This window comes from Xiphias gladius, chromosome 14 (genome assembly GCF_016859285.1).
Source record: "Xiphias gladius isolate SHS-SW01 ecotype Sanya breed wild chromosome 14, ASM1685928v1, whole genome shotgun sequence".
Lineage (NCBI taxonomy): Eukaryota > Metazoa > Chordata > Actinopteri > Istiophoriformes > Xiphiidae > Xiphias > Xiphias gladius.
In genome coordinates this window covers 20,977,378-20,997,697 of record NC_053413.1, presented here as the reverse complement: position 1 = coordinate 20,997,697, position 20,320 = coordinate 20,977,378, and the positions used below count along the sequence as shown (strand labels likewise).

The 20,320-nt window shown below is 39.4% G+C and overlaps 2 protein-coding genes across 2 annotated transcripts in view; one reads left to right on the top strand and one right to left on the bottom strand.

Annotated features, from left to right (window-relative positions):
• LOC120799218 (netrin-G1-like) overlaps positions 1–16,167 on the top strand; it is a 59,989-nt gene extending 43,822 nt beyond the window's left edge. Inside the window, exons 3-6 of the mRNA XM_040144202.1 lie at positions 2,274–2,446; positions 6,548–6,574; positions 7,600–7,644; positions 15,208–16,167. Of these exons, the coding sequence (XP_040000136.1) occupies positions 2,274–2,446; positions 6,548–6,574; positions 7,600–7,644; positions 15,208–15,446 (484 nt within the window). The 3' untranslated portion in view covers positions 15,447–16,167. The remainder of the gene's footprint in view (positions 1–2,273; positions 2,447–6,547; positions 6,575–7,599; positions 7,645–15,207) is intronic.
• A 1,467-nt stretch (positions 16,168–17,634) lies between these two features.
• The window catches only part of LOC120798656 (guanine nucleotide exchange factor VAV3-like), a 57,569-nt gene continuing 54,883 nt past the window's right edge, over positions 17,635–20,320 (bottom strand). The window contains exon 27 of the transcript XR_005708731.1: positions 17,635–17,723. The gene's annotated coding sequence lies outside the window, so the exon portion shown is untranslated. The remainder of the gene's footprint in view (positions 17,724–20,320) is intronic.

Below are 20,320 nucleotides of genomic sequence, written 5' to 3'. Positions count from 1 at the left end.
GTCGTGGGCTCGTGTTCAGTTGCATCCACTATGGCTGCTAATATTGTGAGACAGCAATTAACCTGAGGAAAGATGGGGATTTTCTTTTATAGATAGCCTTTGGGAGTTGTTCTCAACTTTAATATTGCTGATGCTGCGGAAAACTATGGATTTACAAATGACACTTACTCTTTTCTGGCTTGAATTGAAAGGTTTACACGATCACCTACCGTTTATGTGAACTTCTGTATGATAAGTTCAGAATTTGGCGACTTTTCTCTACTTTGAGTTATTAAAAATAGTCAAAATCCTATTGTATAATTCCTAAAATAACTGCTGCACCGGCAGCAGTTACAGACTGGTTCTGGTGCTCGTATCTCTTGTGCTATTTTGGGTACGTTTGTTACCAAGTGAGCGCCTCGCATCACATATGTTTCTCACAATATATTGATCACAATGCTCATTCAAAAATATGGACTTTTACTTGCATTCCATATTAATTAATTCTGCCATTTGGTCCAGCACTTTTTAAACTCCCTTATTTAGCATTTATAATCTCTACCAGACATTTAATAAATGTTTATAACACACTATAACACACTGTTGCATAGCTCTAAATGGATATAATCTATATTTTTATAGTACATAAATGTATTTATTTTCAATTTTTACTTCATGTGTCCATAAATAAAGGATAAACAGTTACTGAATGAATGATAACACAATATCACATAGTTGGAATGATATACAGTTCGATCATGTCTTTAGCAATTTTAAATACATTTATAAAAAGTTAAAACATGCTGTATACACATGCTGTCCTTGAACAGTACTTAAATGATTTATTACACACTAAAATTGTTACAAGTCAATATATGAATATTTTATTTTACTCAAATTGTTACCCATTCTCTCATTTTTATTATTTGCAATACAATAGTGTTATAAACATTTAGTAATTGTGTGTATAGCGTTTGTAACTGCTAAATAGGAGGGATTTAAATAAAGTGTTATCTCCAGAGTAACGTTACCAGACCAGACTTTCTACAGCTGCTTATCAGCTATACAGAACAAGGTATAGTTTGCCTCGTTCCCCGCAGTTATCTATCATTAATGTGAGATGTCACTGTAGGGCCAGGAAGTCAATTAGAATGCATGTATTTCTGACTGCCGCTGTCATTTCTCCGTCTCATGTTCACCGGTGATTGTAGGCAACAGATACCCAGCTCCTCCCTCTCAAACGGGAGAAATCTTTCCTCGGAAGCACTTTGTAAAAACAAACATAGGCACGATGTGAAACCATGAGCTGCCCAAACCCCGGGGGGGGTCTACGGTGTCAGATCCTCTCGATGGCTCCCTCCCCAACTGTTTCTGTATCAGCCCCCCCTGGCCTCCCAAGAAGCTGAGGTTACTGGTTGTAACCTTTTACCATCTTAGGAGCAAAATCAAATACGGACACTTATATTTGCAATACAACTAGAATATGAAACTGTAATGTCTCATGTGACAACAAACACAGCCTGCTCTTCCTCTGATGAAGCTCTTCACCGGGAGTAAAACACGTCTCCCTGAAATCAAATAGGTAATATTCTGCGAACGTGCAATTTACTCTCTGCTCATTCAGGTTGTTAGACCCTTACAAGTGAGTCTCAAACTGCAACCAATTTGTTCTTTTTTCCACAGGCTTGGAAACACAAGCACGTTTGTTCCATGTGGTCAAAAGGGGGGTGGGTTTGGGGGAGTGTTGACAGCCGTCAGGCCTTCTCTCCTCTCCTGTCAGGAGCATCTGTCAACTCTGCCACTGTTCTGTCTAATAAACCAGCTCCACCAACCGGTAGGGTTTCCTGCCTGACGGCTCCATTGCCAAATAACACTTTTACTTTGAAGAAAAAGAAAAAAGAGAATTCTCAGGCTACACTGCTTCTCTTTATGCTATAATCTCTCTATCAGATTACTGTTTTGCGCTCAATTAGCAAATCTAACAGAGTGTCTTTCATTTGGCTCTCAGAGTGGCAAAAGTGACCTTATTCGCATCGCTATTCTTTCCGCAGGGGCAGCGACAAATGAAGCCTTGTTTTTTTGAGGGAGAGCATAATGAATCTTTGTGGAGGCACGATCAAAGTCAGATAACCCACCAGGATTTCAATTTAGCCCTGTCAAAAAATTTGAAAGGCACAAACAAACGTTGCAGCAAGGGCAGACTTTGTGTATTCCCTCCAGAAGGTATTGATTCAATGGGTGCAGAATGATGCCTATTCATGTCTCTATCTTTTGTTGTTATCTTTCTGTCTCAGGTGCAAGTGCAACCTGCATGCCAACAGCTGTGTGTTTGACAAGGGGAAGCTGGGCTGTGAGTGTGAACACAACACCACAGGGCCAGACTGCAGCCGCTGTAAGAGGCACTACCATGGAAGAGCCTGGAGTGTGGGCTCCTACCTCCCTATACCCAAAGGAACTGCAAATATATGTGAGTATGTTAGTATTTCTACTGTTCAGTAGATATAGACTAAACATGCAGCTAATTTACTAGTGATACTGTTGAGGGCTGGTAGGGGCAAACCACTCTATTTCCAGTCTGGTCACAGCAGTCACTGGTATCTGATGAAGGCTGCAATACTGAAACTCCATACCTTTTATTTTATTTTAATTTTGCCTGCCCTTGAGGGATCGCTGCACGTCTCATGAGCTCTTTGCCTCTGGGCTGCACCTCTCCCAAATGTAGCCCTGAGCACTGTCTTTGGTTTGGCAAAGCCAGACTGCTAAATATGCACTATAAACCGAGCTGACATGGATATTAAAGAGCATGTAAGTATACAGAATACAGTACAGTCATTAGGCTGGGAATTAAGGAGTGTTTCCCTCTGGGGGGTAGACTTGACAGTCATCCTGTTGTGTAAGAAGACTCACAGTTGACTCGTAGAATGACCTGTGTTTAAGTTGTCACGAGAGCCTAACTGTTACAATCCCGCAAATAATGGCATCCTCTCTCAGAAGAAGAGGGGCATGTATAGTTCAGCTGTCACAAAATCTCTTCCCGTGTATTCAGACAGAACGCAGAGCAAATTTTAGAGGCAACGTGATTTAGAAAGACCCAATTCGAAGCAAAGTCTCGTCACCTACCAGTATTGATTAAACGTCATGTCGACCTTTCCTTAATCTTAACCATAACCACAATATTTTCTTAACCTCAACCAAGTAGCTTGAGAAACAATTCTCAACACGGGTCTAACTCAATTGTTGTTTCAAAGGCCTTTCCAAGCTGACATCTCCAGGTCTTCCTCAGTGAATGGAGTTGTTCAGCTGCCGCGTGGTTGCTAGTTGTTATCACATTGACGTTTTTTGTCAGATCAAGAATGAATCTTCAAGCTCATCTTAACCAGGTTGTCTTAGCTGCTTAATGTTACCCAATTCTTAACCATGAGGGTGGAAGTGTAGAAAACCCATTACAAGTCTTTTTTTTTTTTTTTTTTTGAGCACTCAAAAGGGTCACTGATAAAGGACCTGTTTTATTGTTTAGATATCGTGATTTGCTGCATACATCTGCTTCTTGTGCACCTGTTTGGTTTATAGACTTTGCATCACGGGTCAGCCGTTTCATGTTTAATTCAGTCAGTATTAAATAAATGTGAATAGCGCTCCTTCCAATACTTTGCCACTGAATTTAGCATTCCTTCCTCAACTCCATGACAAGTGTGAACTAATGCTTGATGTTTTTCTGCCTGTTCACACGGTATCTCTGAGGCAGAAGGTGCTCTTTTGCATTATCCCCATTATAATCTTGGATGGGAGTTGAGTCACATTTATCAAATCCCACGCCTGAGGCAGGGGGCTCATTGCCTCAATAAATCTAATACAGCCACTCAGGGATGTGGTGGTGGATGGCCAGGCGAGGCCAGATGGTGGAAGATCTAGCCCTCTGGTCCTCTGTTCACACTGATTTAGCCTTGCAGTCAGAAACTCTCATGGCAGCAGTCTGCGGGGATTGACAGGAGCTTTTTCAGATTCTCAGTTTGATTGTCTTACTTGAATTCTCAGACATGTTGCTCCGATCAGGTTTGTACAGAGATATAATATTGCTATTGATCCACTGATTTTGTCTGAGTAAATATGTGCAGTAACAGGGCTTTTCTTGCTTTTCTTTGGGCTGTTTGTTGACGATGAATTGGAGGATTCGGCAGGGTTTGGTATGAGTATGTGTCTTAAGAGTCTGTGGCTGTGAATGCATGTACAGTATGTGCAGTAAACAGTATTTATCCTCCTCTGTGCACATGCAACACGTTTGATTGTCTGTGGGAGCTTGTTTGCGGGAATGTTTGTGAACTCTAAGTAGATATTGCTGGATTTACCCCTGCACCGCACCTCTTCTGTGTTATGAGTCTCCGTATAATGTGGTGCTCAATGTCAGATTGACAGGCCGTTATTAAAAAAACCCAACACTTGGCCGCATCTGCACTGAACTGATGAAACCAAGGTCTAGCCATATCAAAAGCAATATTAGCACTTGTTTGGTAGTGGCATAAAATGCAATAATGTTGCACATGGAAGTGATGTAACAATATTGGTCCCCCAGGTGTTGAATGAACAAACTTTTGTCTTGAATTATTCTTATTTCTCTCATGAGTAAAGCCCAGCCCCTAACCTGCCTTTATCCATTATGTGAAGCTCATAGTTCCTATGAGGATATTAAACATACAGCCCTCATATCCAGACAAATATGCTGAACATGCAAAATGTAATTATGGTTTAATAGCTTTCATCTGTCATCAAGTCTTCCTCTTTAATCATGGGAGTCATTTATCTCATAGGTAGAAACAGGGCGAGGTCTATTACATATTCAAATCCCTGCACATATAGATGTATGTGACATACGTGACTCTTCATCTACTAAATCCCAGCCCAAAATGGAGCCCTGTGTTACTATGGGCCGTAGCTGTTGGCAGCAGAGAGTGAGTGAGAGTGATTCAAATCCAAGTTTTCCCTAAAAAAAAAAGGAAGTCTGCAATAAAAATCTGTAAGTTGCCTGCAGAGGGGAAGAGGAATCACTTCGAGAATTATGTTGACAGTCCACTTTGCAGGGAGTGTCAACTCATCTTGTGTTCCAAAACAGTTTCACAGGTTAAGAGAGGTTAGGGCTGAGAGTTTGATCAAACTGTAGACCGTAGAATGTGTTTTGGCTTCAAAGGGCAATATTGTTTGGCCTCCATTTATCACAGAGAACTACTATTGGTTAGGAATTGTAGTTTGCTTGCTTTCTTGCAAATTGGAGCTTGAAATCAGTGTTTTTCCTGCCGCTGCAGTGTTGTGCTCTTGCCAGCAGTTGTTGTGACAGCCCCAAACTGGTAATGAAGTGATATGAAACAATATGAAAACCCCACAGAAACATAATCACAGACGGACGAAGCGATAAAGCTAGTGAAAGGGATCAGAAATTGCAGTAATTGTGGGGTAGGATTTGCTCGCTGATGACATTAACATCACACAAAGATGGTGGACCCACAGCCAGATACTCATAAAACATAAAACATACTGTGTGGTTCGGACAAAGGCTGCATCAGGGCTGCCAGAGTCAGCTCCAGGCCACAGACAAGACCTAGTTCAGTGCTTAAAAATACTCTTCTTCTTAAATCTAAAGACAGGTGGGGTTTTTCTTGTTAGAGTCAGGAATTTTGACAATCGCAACCCTTTAATACAGCGTGTTCCAGGCAGGAATCTTGTGCCTCGCCGTTCCGTATAAACGGTAGCAGTGTGGGTAGTCAGAGCCAGGTCGACCTCTGTGTAAAAGGGAGAGCTGGCATGGCGGGACAGACGCCATCACCGTTGTGTTACACACCACACCTCTCATTCCAGAACGCAGCATGCTTTCTAAAATCACACACTGGGTCGGCATTATGCCGGCTTTGTTTAGTTCAGTGTAAACAAGCAAAGCCGGCATAATGAGGAGTCTTCTTAACGGCAGAATAGCAGGATCTCTGTTTAAAAGAGACAATAGATAAACGTTTGAACGTATTTTTGTTATTCTTCAGTTTATCTGATTGGCCTTATCTCAGTTTTCTATATACTGGAAATCCCACCAACCTGACAATCGGAGACGACTGCAACAAACACTAAATTATTTGCAGTTGCTGTTCGACTCATTTGATACAGAGATTCGTTGATTCAAAGACGATACTGAAAAATGACCAACAACTACCTTTTAAGAGAAGCCAATAGCAGATAAAGAAAACAAACTGTTGACAACATGTTTATTCTAAAACGCTGATGAAAAGACTTTTTCCCCATTTAGAGTTTTGATTTTTTTGACATTTCGTCACCGGCAGACCTGTTATTATCATCAGAGGAAGGCGGATGTTGGACCATGCATTGGTCCGGTGCTCTGGAAAGCCATGGCTGCTGCTAATCAGTGGACACAGTGGAGACCAATTGAATAATTGTTGGTGGGCTTGAATTATTCAAGTCAAACAGCACAAACAAAGCTGTTTTCTATTGCAGTTTCATTACTAAAGTTTCAAGAGTAAAATGAAATAAGTCCATGCTTTAATGAAACATTATTTCTTTGCTCTTTCTGCAGGTATTCCCAGTAATCATGGACCAGTGCGTAAGTTGATCAAGCTTTTTAAATTGACATGCTGACTAATGGTTTCCTCCCTCAGTGATGACCAACTCTTGTTTGACTGATGATGTTGATGTGAAATGGTGCCCATTATCATTCATCAGTATGTTTCCCACAGTGAGAAAAAAATTAATCCTAACAAGGCATTAATGTAGAATTTCATCTTAATATCCAGCTTTTTTGAATGGAAGTGAACCAACTTTTCTCCAATGCATTTTTAATAGCGACAAATGTTCCATTCATTTTCATATGGCATTAAAATCATGGGGTCTCCGTGTTGACTTCCACAAGCAGGTTTTAAGTGGCTTTTTGATTTTCATATTGTATAGAAATAAATGGAAATTAATGGATGCCTGGAAGGCAGGAAACCTCCCAAGCATCCATTGCTTTAAGGTAATAAAATGTGTTAAAACCCTGCAGCATGGTTTTGCAAAATGGTCAGCAGTATTTTCAAGTATAGATGTTTTTTACCTAGTGAGATAAAACTTTTGCTAGTACATAAAATGCTATAGTAGAGAGCCGCATGTTACAGCCAGAATCAGCAGGCACTACTGAGAATGATTTCTCCCTCCCACACTAGAATATTTGCTCTAAGTGAACAGACAGATATTTGCCCTAAGCCAGAAAAAAGAAAACCATCTTTTATGAAGACATGGTTCCCTACCATGCATCCCTATGCATGTTGATGCCTGAAGGTGACTCCTCATACTGGATAACAAAAACAGCCACCATATGAACATGTCTCTGCCTTCGTCTTGTGGAAAATTCATTCATTTAAGCTGCATGCACGCTACTCTACATTGGCCTATTTAGTACTCCAAGCACATGTCAGAATTTTTCCAATAATACTGAGGCAAATCAGCCCAGATAACAAACTGATTATTGTTAAAAAAAAAAATGGAAAAAAAAAACCGAGCATCTATGCATGCTGTCCCTGTGCTTTAACTAAATAACAGCATGACTTATATGACAACTCAGTGTAATATATAACCTTTCCCATTTTTACACAGATCGAGCAAATGCCTCATCTCTTGGTGTTGCAAATCGTAACCAAGGTAGGCTTATAGGCTTTGGAACTTCAGCATGACATCAACAATACAAAGAAAGAATTGATTGCTTATTGATTGGCAATTTGGGGGGAAAAAAGTGTAATGTAGAATATGCAAACAGCAGTATGCAGTAGATTGTTTTCCCAAATCCCAGATGCTTTCATCCTGCATGCACACAAACACACGCTAGTCCTAACCAGGCAGACCTTTTTGTTGTGAGAACACAGTAGGGAGTGGACCACAGCCTCCTCACCTCTTTGATCATGCCCTCCTTTTAATTACCCAGAATGCTCTCTGGGGGTGCACCCTTTCTGCCATCTTCACAAGGAAAAAAGGAAAGAGGAGAAGGAGAGGGAAGGAGGGGGGGCTGGAGGCATGTAGATTGATCTCCGGCTATCTCCAGTTAATCCCCAGGCCCAGATAACCTGTGTAGAGAGTGTAAAGTCGAAAAAGAGGACTTTCATGATTTCCGCGATCAAGGGAGGGTGTTTCCTACTATTTTCTGGACACATAAAGCTGTGGATCAGATGCATCCATGAAAAAATAATCCCGTATTTTCTGTAATCACAGGTGAAAAGAAGCCGGGAACTGATCCATCTAACCTATACCAATCTCATGAAAGCATTTGGATGTAGGCGTTCTTCATTTTCTTGCACTTAAAGATTTCTAAACGGCCCATGTCAGTAGGAAGGAAAAATTATATGAAAGAGTGAAAAATTGTAAATCCTCACATTTGTGGAGCTGGAAGCAGAAAATGTTTTTAGTGTTCGCTTGAAAAATGCTGTTGTTATGCTGTTGCTTTATTATTATATCAATATAGCACCGATTAATTTTCTGTCTATCAACCACGACTAATCAAATCTTTGTTTCAGCTTTAGTACAATGGCTAAATATCCAACTGAAAATCTTAACCTGGACAGGGTCTCTTTGCAAATGTGATTGTTGGGAAATAAAAAAATATTCTTCCCCCACAACATTAAAACCATTAACTGGTTTTATTGTTTTGGCTGATCAGTATAAGTGACGTATATTTAAGTAAACCACTGTGATCACCAATGATGGACATACTTTACGTATTTTTAAACCATCCTAAAAAGTAACAGTGGTTTAATGGAATAGTGAGACATTTTGATTATCTTTCACGGCTAGCTTAGCTTAGCATAATTAACACATTGGTAATTAACTTTAGCTAGTAGTAATTAGCAATCATTATGTGCTTTAACTTTTTTCTTGATAAATAGCCGGCATGACAAGCCTAGAAACAATTTGGGGAAACTCCAGGAAGTTACTATGCCCTGCCATTGTTTGGCAAGAAATTGTTACAACACATAAAGCCTGTATAACCACAGCTTGTTGTTTTTCTATATCTGTCCATATAAGGATTGAACCATCGCGGTTCACCATGTTAAGCCTTATTGGTGTTGGTAGGCATATTTTTGAACTCTGGATAAAGGCAGGCTGGTTTCCCCCTTCTTCAAGTCTTTCTGTTAAGCTAAGGTAACATTTCTTTAATGTAATGTTTTTAATCTTCCAATTCTGACTTGACAAGCATTTACCAACGCAGGACTTGTTCTTGTGTAAAATAAAAATCTGGCACTTTCTGTCTTTAGATGCAGTAGCATCCCCTGCCACTGTCAAGTGCTACTATGCAGCTGACAATTTATACTGAACTTCAGAGCTTCAGGTCATGACTGATGATGAAGCCTTCATGTTAATATGATAACAGGAGGCATTGCTGAACGCAGGTTTCAGCTTACCCTGACATTGTGGCAAAAGATATTGATCCAATGTAATTGAAGAAACACTATTCCGTCTCAGTGCATATAATTAGCAGATCCTCTATCTGAAAACTGTCTTCAGTTATAGTTAATTGTACTAGTGAATCTGTAGTTATAAAGGCCCTTTAAAAATATTAAGTAAGTCACAATAAACCCGATTTTATTCCCCTGGATGTAATTAAATGGAGGTGCTGCTGTCTCTGCACGATGTTTCTAGTAAAAAAGGAATCTTTAATTCTAAAACCTAGTTTCAGGCTTCAAATGACTGCAAAATAGCTCAGTGATTTGTGTAATATCAGATCTGTTAATATGAAGTGATGTATTTAAAAAAGGTTGGCTATTCAAAAGATTCTTTTTTCTCCCCTCATAAAATCTAGATCTTCCACAAACAGGAGTGACAGGAGCTATGGTCCAGGACTTTGATTTGTGACTTTCATCTTGTTGTCACACTATGATTTTCTGTATCTCCGAGACTTCAGTTGCAGAGTATCTCAGGACATCAAGAGATATCAGAGTATCTGAGGACATGTTTAAGACAAAAAAAAAAAAAAAAAAGACTGCCAGATCCCCTTTAATAAGTCAGAATAGAAGTAGCAGTATATCCAATATTTCAGAATGATAGTAGATGAAATGTGTTCTAATTAACACAATAGTCGTATCAATAGTTCGTTACAAGTTGTGGTACAGTATGTCAAGACAAAATTACATTTAAAAAACATAGGTTTAAAAAACAAAGGTTAAAAAAACCTTTCAATTACATCATGCTTCCAGTCACACAAGTAGCAATGTGAAATTGAATGCAGTTCTTTGTCTTTACTGGCTATCACTGTTATGCTGTTGCTGTGGTGAATTTTCTCCGTGTTGCTTCGTGCCACACCAAGGCCCAAGGATGGATCTGTCATAACAGTTATATTGCTAAAATGTCACACATCTGACAGAGGAGTGAGGTGCACATATGTCTCCCTGAGAGTAAGCTGGTGCTTAGCCAGGGCTCGAATTGCTGTGTTCTCACTTGCTGCCAGCACAAGTCCGACAGTGAGTGAAGTCACACAGGGCAGGTTTGACTACCCCCCCCCCCAAATATAAGATAAAGTTGTCCAGGAAGAGTGTCTAGCAAAATACACCATTGATTTACATCATGGGAAGTGTAGGATCCAGTGTTTTGGGGGCTTGACCTATACTTAAGACCAAAGGTAAAAATATATCTGGATCTGTGTAATTAATTTTGATTATTCTTTTTCAGATACATTTCTTGTAAGCCTTCCAATTTTATGGAAGTGCAATTCTACATGATCAAACATTCTTTATGACTCAATATACACTCTGATAATAATCAAATGTTATATTTAACTTTAACAATTAAATAAAAAGGTATATGTTTCAAATAGCTATGCTGATGATTGCTGTGCATGTATAAATGCATAAAATTCCACACCACACGGTTTTGAGTAAAGTCTATTTAATATATGTAGCCAAAAATCTCAAAGATTTACTGATGTGCACTTTATCAATAATAGATAGCAATTGAAGATACCAACCGAAAAAACGTTTTATTATTTCATACATGCCCAATCAATACAGTCATGGTTGAAATGATTGGCACCCCTGAATTTTAAGTACAGAATTTATAATATCTTCAGAAATGAATGCAAATTAACCAATTTTGTATAATCAGAATATCAAATAAAATGTCAAGAGTTACTGAACAACAACAAAAAAGCTTTCATATAGTGAAATCAGAAATAAAAACCTAAAATCTATGCTTAACAGAATTATTGGGAACCTTTTGATGAATTTAAAATAGTTCCTCAAACAAAATAAAAAAAACATACAAGACTCACCTGTGCTTAAATTTCAGTGTTCACGTGACCTGGATTAACCAATGAGTGATGGTTTTAATGCATAAAAATGGGGCTGATTGTTTCCAGTTTCTTTTTCACAATGGCGAAGACAAGAGACCTCTCTGAGAGCACCAGAAATGGAATTAACAAAAACATAACAATTCCAAAGGCTACAAGGAAATCGCCTTGAAATCCCTGTTTCAAAAGCTCGTAATGTTTTCAAGAAGTTTCACACTCATCAAAGTGTTAAGATGCTTCCTTGACATGGTCATAAGAATAATCTCAATGAGAGAAGTCTGCGAAGGTTGGTGCGGATTGTGGAAAAAACACCACATGAGACATCTAAAGAGCTTCAGGCTGACTTGGAGCAATCTGCATCGGTGGTTTCAGACTGTACCATACGACAGATACTAAACCAAGTAGGGTCCAAGAAGGCCAAGGAGGACAAAACTACTGAAAGAAAGGCTCAAAAAGTCAAGACTAATGTTTGCGAAAACTTTCATAGTTAAGTCACAGTCCTTCTGGGATAATGTTCTATGGACAAAGGAAACCAAAGTAAAGCTCTTTGAGGATGCACTGCCTCAATTTGTTTATGGGTGACGAATGAAGCCCAAATGGAAAAGAAGACCCTACCTACAGCAAAACATGGTGGAGGTTCTATCATGCTGTGGGGCTGCTTTGCTGCCTGTGGTACTGGAGGCACTGAATGTATCAAAGGAATGATGAAATCAGAAGATTACCAAGGCATTTTAGAGCGAAATGTGTTACCCAGTGTCAGAAAACTAGGTTTGAGGCAAAGGTCTTGGGTCTTTAAGCAGGACAACAACCCAAGGCACACATCCAGCAGCACAAAAGAATGGTTGAAAAGGAAAAGATGAACTGTTTTAAACAGGCCAGCAATGAGTTTTAACGTAAATAACACTGAAAACTGTTGGAGAGAACTGAAATCTGCCATTGCAAAAAGGACTCATGAAAACTTGATAGAGCTTGAACACATAGCAATGAAAAAGTGGCAGAAACAGACAAGCAGACAGGTGCAAGAAGCTTCTAGATGGCTACAAAAAACCTTTGGAGGCTACCATTGTCGGCAAAGGTTCTGCAACCAAATATTAGTGAAGGGTACAAATTATTGTCTGGGAAAAAAGTTTGCGTTAATATCATTTCACTGTTATGCAAGTTTAGTTTTTTTTAATTTTCTTTTGTTCAGTAACCTTGGATATTTAATTAAAATATTTTGATTATACACAGTTGGTTATTTGCATTTATTTTTGAAGATAAAATTCTGTACTTTAAATTCAGGGGTGCCCAATAATTTTCAACCGTGACACAGAAATTTCTGAGTGACACTGAATAATAGATTTATTTTACACTGTATTTTGTCATGACAGCAGGCCCTGTGGCTCCACTAACACACCCCAGGCTTAAGCCTCTGCATAAGCAAACCAATTGGGCTACAGATGCTTTTAGAAAGACAGTGGTCCTGGGGGTCTGCTGGAGGGCACACAGATTATCCTTCGGCCACAGGCAACACATTTAATGCGTGGACTAGACAAAGGGGACTGAGTTGATCCCATGGAAATTTTTACCAAAACACCCAACACAGGTGTTTTCCATTAGCTGTAAAATGAGAGAACCTGATTTTCTTTGGGATGTAGCCAGGGGGTCATTTTCAACCCACTGAGGACAGCGCAGAAAGGATTCAGGAGTCTATTTTCATTCATACAAAGTTCAAATACACAGACACTTTTGCACTGGTAAGGTGTTCATTTTGTTGGGCATGAGAGGACTGACTAGAAGTCTTGGTCCCATGATAGGCATGATGGTTCTGTTTGTTTACCGTTCAGTGCTGAGCAGATAGTGTTCAGTGGGTTTTTAAAGCTTTTTCACTGCCGCTGGCTGCTGCCGAAAACGGCACCCACGAGAGCAGCGAAAGTGAACCAAAACAGTAAAGTTACAAGCTACAAAACTAAAACAATGAGCTGAAAGACACTATAATTTTCCATACAACTGAGCGCAACTGCACAGTTTCACTTCAATTTAACCCATTTTATGATTCAAACATATTGCACAGCACCAGGCAACTGCAAAACATGTAGAAAAATGTTGTGCTTTTCTGCAAACTTGAAAAATACCAGTGCACTGCCTTTAAGGGAATGGCAGGAGTTGACTTTTTCAGCAATGGCTGATACCAGCCTCTTATACAGCCAATAATAATATAGTCATTCTAATCCAACCCCTTTCACAGCTGCACTACTGCCTCTCATCATGAAAATGATCAACAATCTGTTCCTCACACTCAAATGCATCTGCACCACAATTCATTTTTCTTGTTCAGTATTGATTTGACCTTTAAATAAAAATGAATGCAAACAAACAGCTTATTCATGATATGATTTGCATAGCAGGGTCTGTTGTGTGTGTGTCTGTGTGTATGTGTGTGTTTGTGTGTGTGTGGGTGTCTTTCAGCTAAATATAAACATCACAATATCATATTCCCAGCATCGATCCAAAGAAGTTTTGGGGCAGAAAATTTTTAATCTATCTAAAACATCAGTGGTAAATGTCAGGTTTCGATGTCAGTCTCTGAATCAAAGAGCAGTGGCTTCTTGCCAGACTCATTATTTTGCACCAGTGTTCAACAATCATACAGGGGGAAATCTATCATGCAACAAAGCCACAAAACCTTCTGCATTTTAAGTAAGGAGTCTGAAAGACTCCTTGCTCTCATAATGCTATCATTATCGATCTTTCCATAAACACATAAAAATATTTGAACACAACAAAGGGTGGTCGAAAGTAGTGGCAGACGAGGCATGGAAAGTGGATCCGCCAAAAGAGTAAATCATAAATATCTGGAATTTACGTTTCAAGCACATAACGGCAGTGTTATCTGTGTGAAATGGGTAGAAATATTAGTTAAATACTAAAGTTAAATGCAATATCAATGCCTTTTTAATCAATTTTTTGCAGCTGCAATTATTATTTGTTGAGTTAATTCTGATTCACGAGCCACATTCCTGAAAACCAAAAGTGTGATTACTATTTATGTAGGGAGGGATATCCAATTACACTGAAATCTCTTGGCAAACATTACCTCTTCCAGGATTTCACCTCTGCCAGCAGAGACTTCCTGGGATAATTGAGTCGTGAGTTTTTGTCTGGAAATGTGAATATTAGCTTAGGTGGTTATAGTCAGTCTATATCAAAACAAAGAAATGTTCTGTGGACACTGGAGCAATGCAGTCCTGGATATTACATCCGTTTCTTCTAACAGTGCTGTATTGTTTGTTGCAACGCTAACAGCACAGAAGAAAATAACAGCAATTGGTGAATTACCTGGAAATGCTTATTTGCATATCAAAGGTAGTGGTGGTGTGGTAGAGCCAGGTATCCATCCCCTGTCTTCTCCTCTTTCCGTTCTTTGAGTGTCGTTGTGCCAGAGGGAGACAAAATTTAATTCTACTGTCCTGCACAGAGGGACCTTTTCACAATACTCCGGCATCCTTTGATTCACTAATCATTAATCTCACCTCATCACTGCCATGGTTTGTTTGCTCTTTTGTTTTGCCAGGATTATTTGCTCTGAAGTCCCTCCGGAGCCCCTAAAAATATCCATAAATCCATGAAATGTCTGTCTGTGTTCTTTGTCATAAACACTCATTCATGGAAAGGGTGTTCACAGGCTGTGGGCTGCATTCTGGTGTTCATACAGTATGTGCTCTGGTTATTTGTCTCCTCTTCCTCTCTGCACTCCTTCACAAAAGTCCTTGGCTTCATCCTCCCTAATGTGTCAGCTGTGCTCTGAGGACACAGGGCGATGCAGACAGGACAAGAAGAGGCAGTTTGTGCCCTGTGAACCTGCCTGTTGATGTTCTGTGCCGCCCCATCACTGGGCGATCTATTAATCACCCCCTCCTGTCTCCCCTGCCCTTTTTGCTTTGTCTCTGCAGCTCGAGTGTGTGACAACGCGATGCTGCGCTGTCAGAACGGCGGCACGTGCCACCACCATCAGCGGTGCCATTGTTCCCCCGGCTTCACGGGCGTCCTGTGCGAGAGAGCTCGCTGCCAGGGCCCCGGGGAGTGTGATGACCAATTGTCGGGACGTGCCTCCTTCCATCATCCCCTGATCGGCTGCCACCTCACTCTTACCCTCGTAGTGCTCCTGCTGTTGATTGTCTCCCTTTGCTGAGAGACCCGAACGGCCTCCAATCCTCAACCAGACCCTAAGACCACATATGATGAGACTGAACTCTCAACCTTAAGGACATGAAGGACAAAGGATGTGTGGACATTGTGCTCAGCATACAATATAAGCAACTCTTTTGTATATTGTATAAGGCCGTAGTGGTGGGTGACAGAGTTGCTAACAGGTTGTGCACTGATACTGTTATACTGAATGATAGGAGGATTTATGAAAGGCTAGGTGAAGTCACTGCTGTCTTTTAATGTCATGGAGGAAACGGTTGGAGCCCTCACTTTGTGATGATGTCATTGGCTGATACTTCATTAAGGCAGACTGGAGACTCAGATCGAGCTACCCACACTTTGAGAGCAAACTGTACAAAACTAGACACATGATTTCTAAGTATCATCTGAAGTTATTAAAAAATAATAAGGTGGACGGGGACATCTTAAAACATCTTGCCTCACTGCCTCCTTCCGTACTTGTTATCTTCTTCTTCCCTCCTTTCTCCTTTTCCATCACCCCCATCCCCCATCCCCCTCCACTTTCTCCTTCCTGTGCTTTGGTGACTCTGGTGATTTTTCTTTGCTGAAGGGTGTCTGTTGTTTTGCCAAATGCTGCACATGTATTATTATCAAGCCCTCTGACAAGTACCAATCTAGTACTTTTTTGTCTTTCTCAGAGGCTTTGTAGTCATGCTTGAGCTCACCTGTATGGGAAAAAAAAAGTTGTATCATACTGTAACTGTATTTAATTTTTGTATAAAACAGATATTTTCATGACTACGCAAAACAAAAAGATGTATTACTTGTTTTCTATTGCTGCCGACCTGTCCTAAAGAGTTCTGTTCTGTATTATTTCTTTGCTTGTGTGGCACATGGTTCTCTTCATTTGAGAGCTGCTGTCAAAACTATGTTTACATACACACTTACACAATACACTACCACCAAAGGGAAAAAGAAAAACATGTCTTTGTCTTGTTGTTGAACAGTAGTAATTTTATTAAGCTGTAACATGACCATTGAGACAGGATGTGTACAGTGAAACAGTGTATGGATTTTAGACAGGTACAAGCCGATGACAATAGCTGAATGTCAGTTAAAAGGGGTTTTTTTCGAAAGCTATCAATGCCAATCTGTGACCAACTCACTGAAGCAACAGTTGCTGGTAACAGTATACAAAATACTGAATCTGTCAACAAATAACTTCTTGGTTCTATGACTAGGGTTGTTTTTTCTAATGTGCTATAATCCATCTTTCTTTTGCTCATGAAACATGAGCGAATCAGAAGAATCTCAAGCCAAAATCCCATCAGCTTTATGTAAATTTAACAAGAAAAACTTGGAAAAAAGGAGATTGCATGGCTGTCGCCGAGGTTGTCCAGCTCAAATGTGTAATCAGATCTAATCCCTGAATCAAATGGGAAGAGGGGAAAGTTTTCTGAGCTGGTACGGTTGAAAGCCTGCATCCTGCTGAGGGAGAATCCGCGAAGCGACGTGTTCAGGAAATGAGCTTTAATTCATAGAGGGTCAATGAATTGAAATAAAGTCACATCCCACTGGGTGACATATTGAGCACTGAGACCAATTTGATTTGAGGGATTAATTTTTCTGCCGAGGTTGTCGTGAAACACGTAATTGTGTTAAGAGTCTACTGTAAGTGCCTCTCATTAAATGACACTGTCAATGAAAAGAGTAGCGAATGCCTTTTTTGAGAGAGACTATTGCCTTGGAAAACAACTTTTGGAAAGTAAGAGGAGGTATTTGAAATGGGTTGATACACTGTGCAAAATAACTGGAGAGAAATGGATGTTATTTATCCAGAAGATAATACACATTTGGAAGAAAAGCAACTACACGATTGTCAAGTAATTTCAGTAAATCCTTAAAAAACTGACCATTTATTAAACTTCTCCCTGAAACAGTGATTGCCTTTCAAACACCAATAGCACATGTGCAAAAGTCTAAGGAATGAGTTAATACTGTGTTTATCTGCTCTAATATAACAAACGTTAGCATTTCCAGCTAATTCGTTTATTACAAATAGTAGTAACTAAGCATTACTTTCACGGCCAAGGAACATTTCATACTTGGAAGGGTTACAGGTTGTATAATACTAATAATTTGAAAGAAATTCACAATAGCACATTTACTGTAGTATTTTCCATTTCCCTACTGTGTAAACCCAGTCCTGGATGGTATCAGAGTTTAGCATAATGTCAGCGGCTCTCTCTTTTGCCATTGGGAAATTTTAAACGTCAGCAACCCCAGCCAAACTTGTTATCTGAAAAACAGTCAATATTTATTATGTCTTGTAACTTTCAAGTGGAACATACTGTTTAAAAATACAAACAATAAAGCTTCTGACCTCTGTCTTGCTTGTCCAAGTATGTAGCTAATAAGTATGTAAGTAAATCAGCTAAACAGAGTTAGGCTATGTTAGAATTAAACTTACATGTGTCCTTATCATACTTGTAATACTAGAAAAAAAATTAGCACTACACTACAATGCAATGCTGTTTCCTTTTTTATATTTTGGCACAATGTAGCCATCAAATTTATGCTATACACTACAAGTTTACATTTAAGACATGGTCCTCGTTTTAAAACAAGTCAGTTGGAAAGAGCAAGAAGTCAGCCAAAGACAGCGTTTTCAGTCAGCTAATGTAACTAACATTAGCTTAAAAAGCTTGCTAGCTACAGCTGACATGCTGCTTTTTGCAAGGGGCAAAATGGACAATCTCCAGCTGGAAATGAGTTTCCTGCTGTTGTCTATTTCCGTCCGAAATCAAGGACCATTGTTTCAAAAATTTATAAGAACTTCATTGGTAAATTTGTCCTGGTTATCATTATAAACTACATAGTTTATACTACTACATAATTCGTACCAACAATAACTAATGGGGAACGGGCTTGGCAGAAGGTCGATCAAGCTTACGTATGTGGCTAAAACGGACTATGCTCTTAACCCAAATACATTAACAACACCATATCTATCCAGCATTACAGTTGTATAACCTTGTGTGATTTAATAGTTTGTTCAAGGTTTCTCTCTCTCAACTGGCGCTGCAGAATGTGAAGTTGCTCACTTGAGTCTGTTTGTGGTGACAGTTGAAGGAAAAGAAGTTTTAGAGCAGTGTTGTAGGTGTGTGTGTGTGTGTGGGGGGGGGGGGGTGAGAAAGACAATTACCTTTATGACATGTTGGTGCAATAAAATTGGTGTTTTATGACACTTGCTTTTGGCTTTGGGCTGTATTTAGCTATTAGCAAAAAGAAGTTTTAAGGTTAAATCCAAGTCTCTGACACTTAAATGCAGATTATGGCACAAAAGGCTGATGAACAACTGGATGGAGACCGTTGCTCTGCCTCACGAGCAGGTGTAATACACTGCTAACAATGACATTCTTAGCACCATAATTCCTCTACATGGCCTGCTCACAGTGGGAGTATGGTCATGGGAATATTTAACCTTCCTTTTTCCTACACCAGAATTAGAGACAGAAAAAGTAAAGATGGCGTCTAGAGCATGTACATTGGATACTGATCACAAGTATGAATACATTTTGATATTTAAATCTACATATGGCAGCAGTGGAACGTTTTATAATAATGATTTCTTGGTACAATGTTAAGGTGCAGAAATAGGCCTTTTTTCTTTTTCTTTTTTTCTTTTTTTTTTTTGACAGGGGTCAGAATTCAGTACACAAAGAAAAGACCTGAGGATTTTGTCCGCTAGTTATGTTCCCTACAGTTCCATGTTACAGCAATGCTTTGTCCTTCCTCCTTTCACTTCTAAGACTCAGGAGGGGGTATTAGGAGGACATTTTTAGACACGAACAGTTCTTGTGTTCTGCCAATGTCAGCACTGGTGGCACCAACAGAAAGTTACATAACATAAGACAAGGGATATTCAGTATCTAGGAAAGAGGAGGCTCAGCGACATGACTGGAGCCCTCAGCTCATTAGCAATCCAATATCCATATTCAACTCATCAATGACAGTCTTCGGAATGCCCAGCAGTAGAGCGCAGAGCACAACTTGATGGCGTTGAGGGACAGAAAGCTAAACTTTTCTGTCAGTCAACACTGTAAGTAATACTAGTGCAGTGCATATATGATGAGCTTCGCTGTATACAGTGGAATCCCCAGCTACACATTTTTTTCAAAACCATTTGAATATTAATGATGCTTATGTTAAAAATGGGGACATGAAGGTTCATATTTTTTTCCCCTGGCTGTTTTCAAATCAAGGATTACAGAGAATGTATAACATCTATTTAAATCATGAATTTGAGGGATGTTTTGACTATATATGATTTAGAGCTAAGAATTGAAGTTGGAGGTTGCGGATTCTTCTGCTCACAAGAGTAATATAGCTCTGTGTTTGTAACAACAAGTCTGCTGGCTCAACTGTCACTGTAACAAAAGAAATTAAATTACAAGTGTGGCTCCATATAGAGAGTTGCAGTTTCCAACAAGACCCCCTCCTTTGAGCAGCAGCACCGTTCTCATAGGACAAGAGCTGCCTGCTGCCTGTCAATGGATGTTATTTTATTTATTTATTTGCTTGTGTGTTTGCTTGTTTGTTTGTTCATATGGTTTCATTAAAAGAGATATCCACCATTTGAAGAAAAAAAGTTACCCCTTGTCTTGCAAACAATTGTGAGCATGAAATCAAAACTAACTACTGTATATACTAAAGACAGTTGGAAAATGAGGGGACTTCTGAACAGATTTTTAGATGTTGGATTGAAATTAAATTTATGTCTTTATATGTTCGTTTTATTCAAAATACAGTATGTACACTATTTTTCAATAAAAGATAAAATAAGACTTTACAAAGGCAGAAACATTGGCATTCATGCTGCTTGAAAAGTAAGAT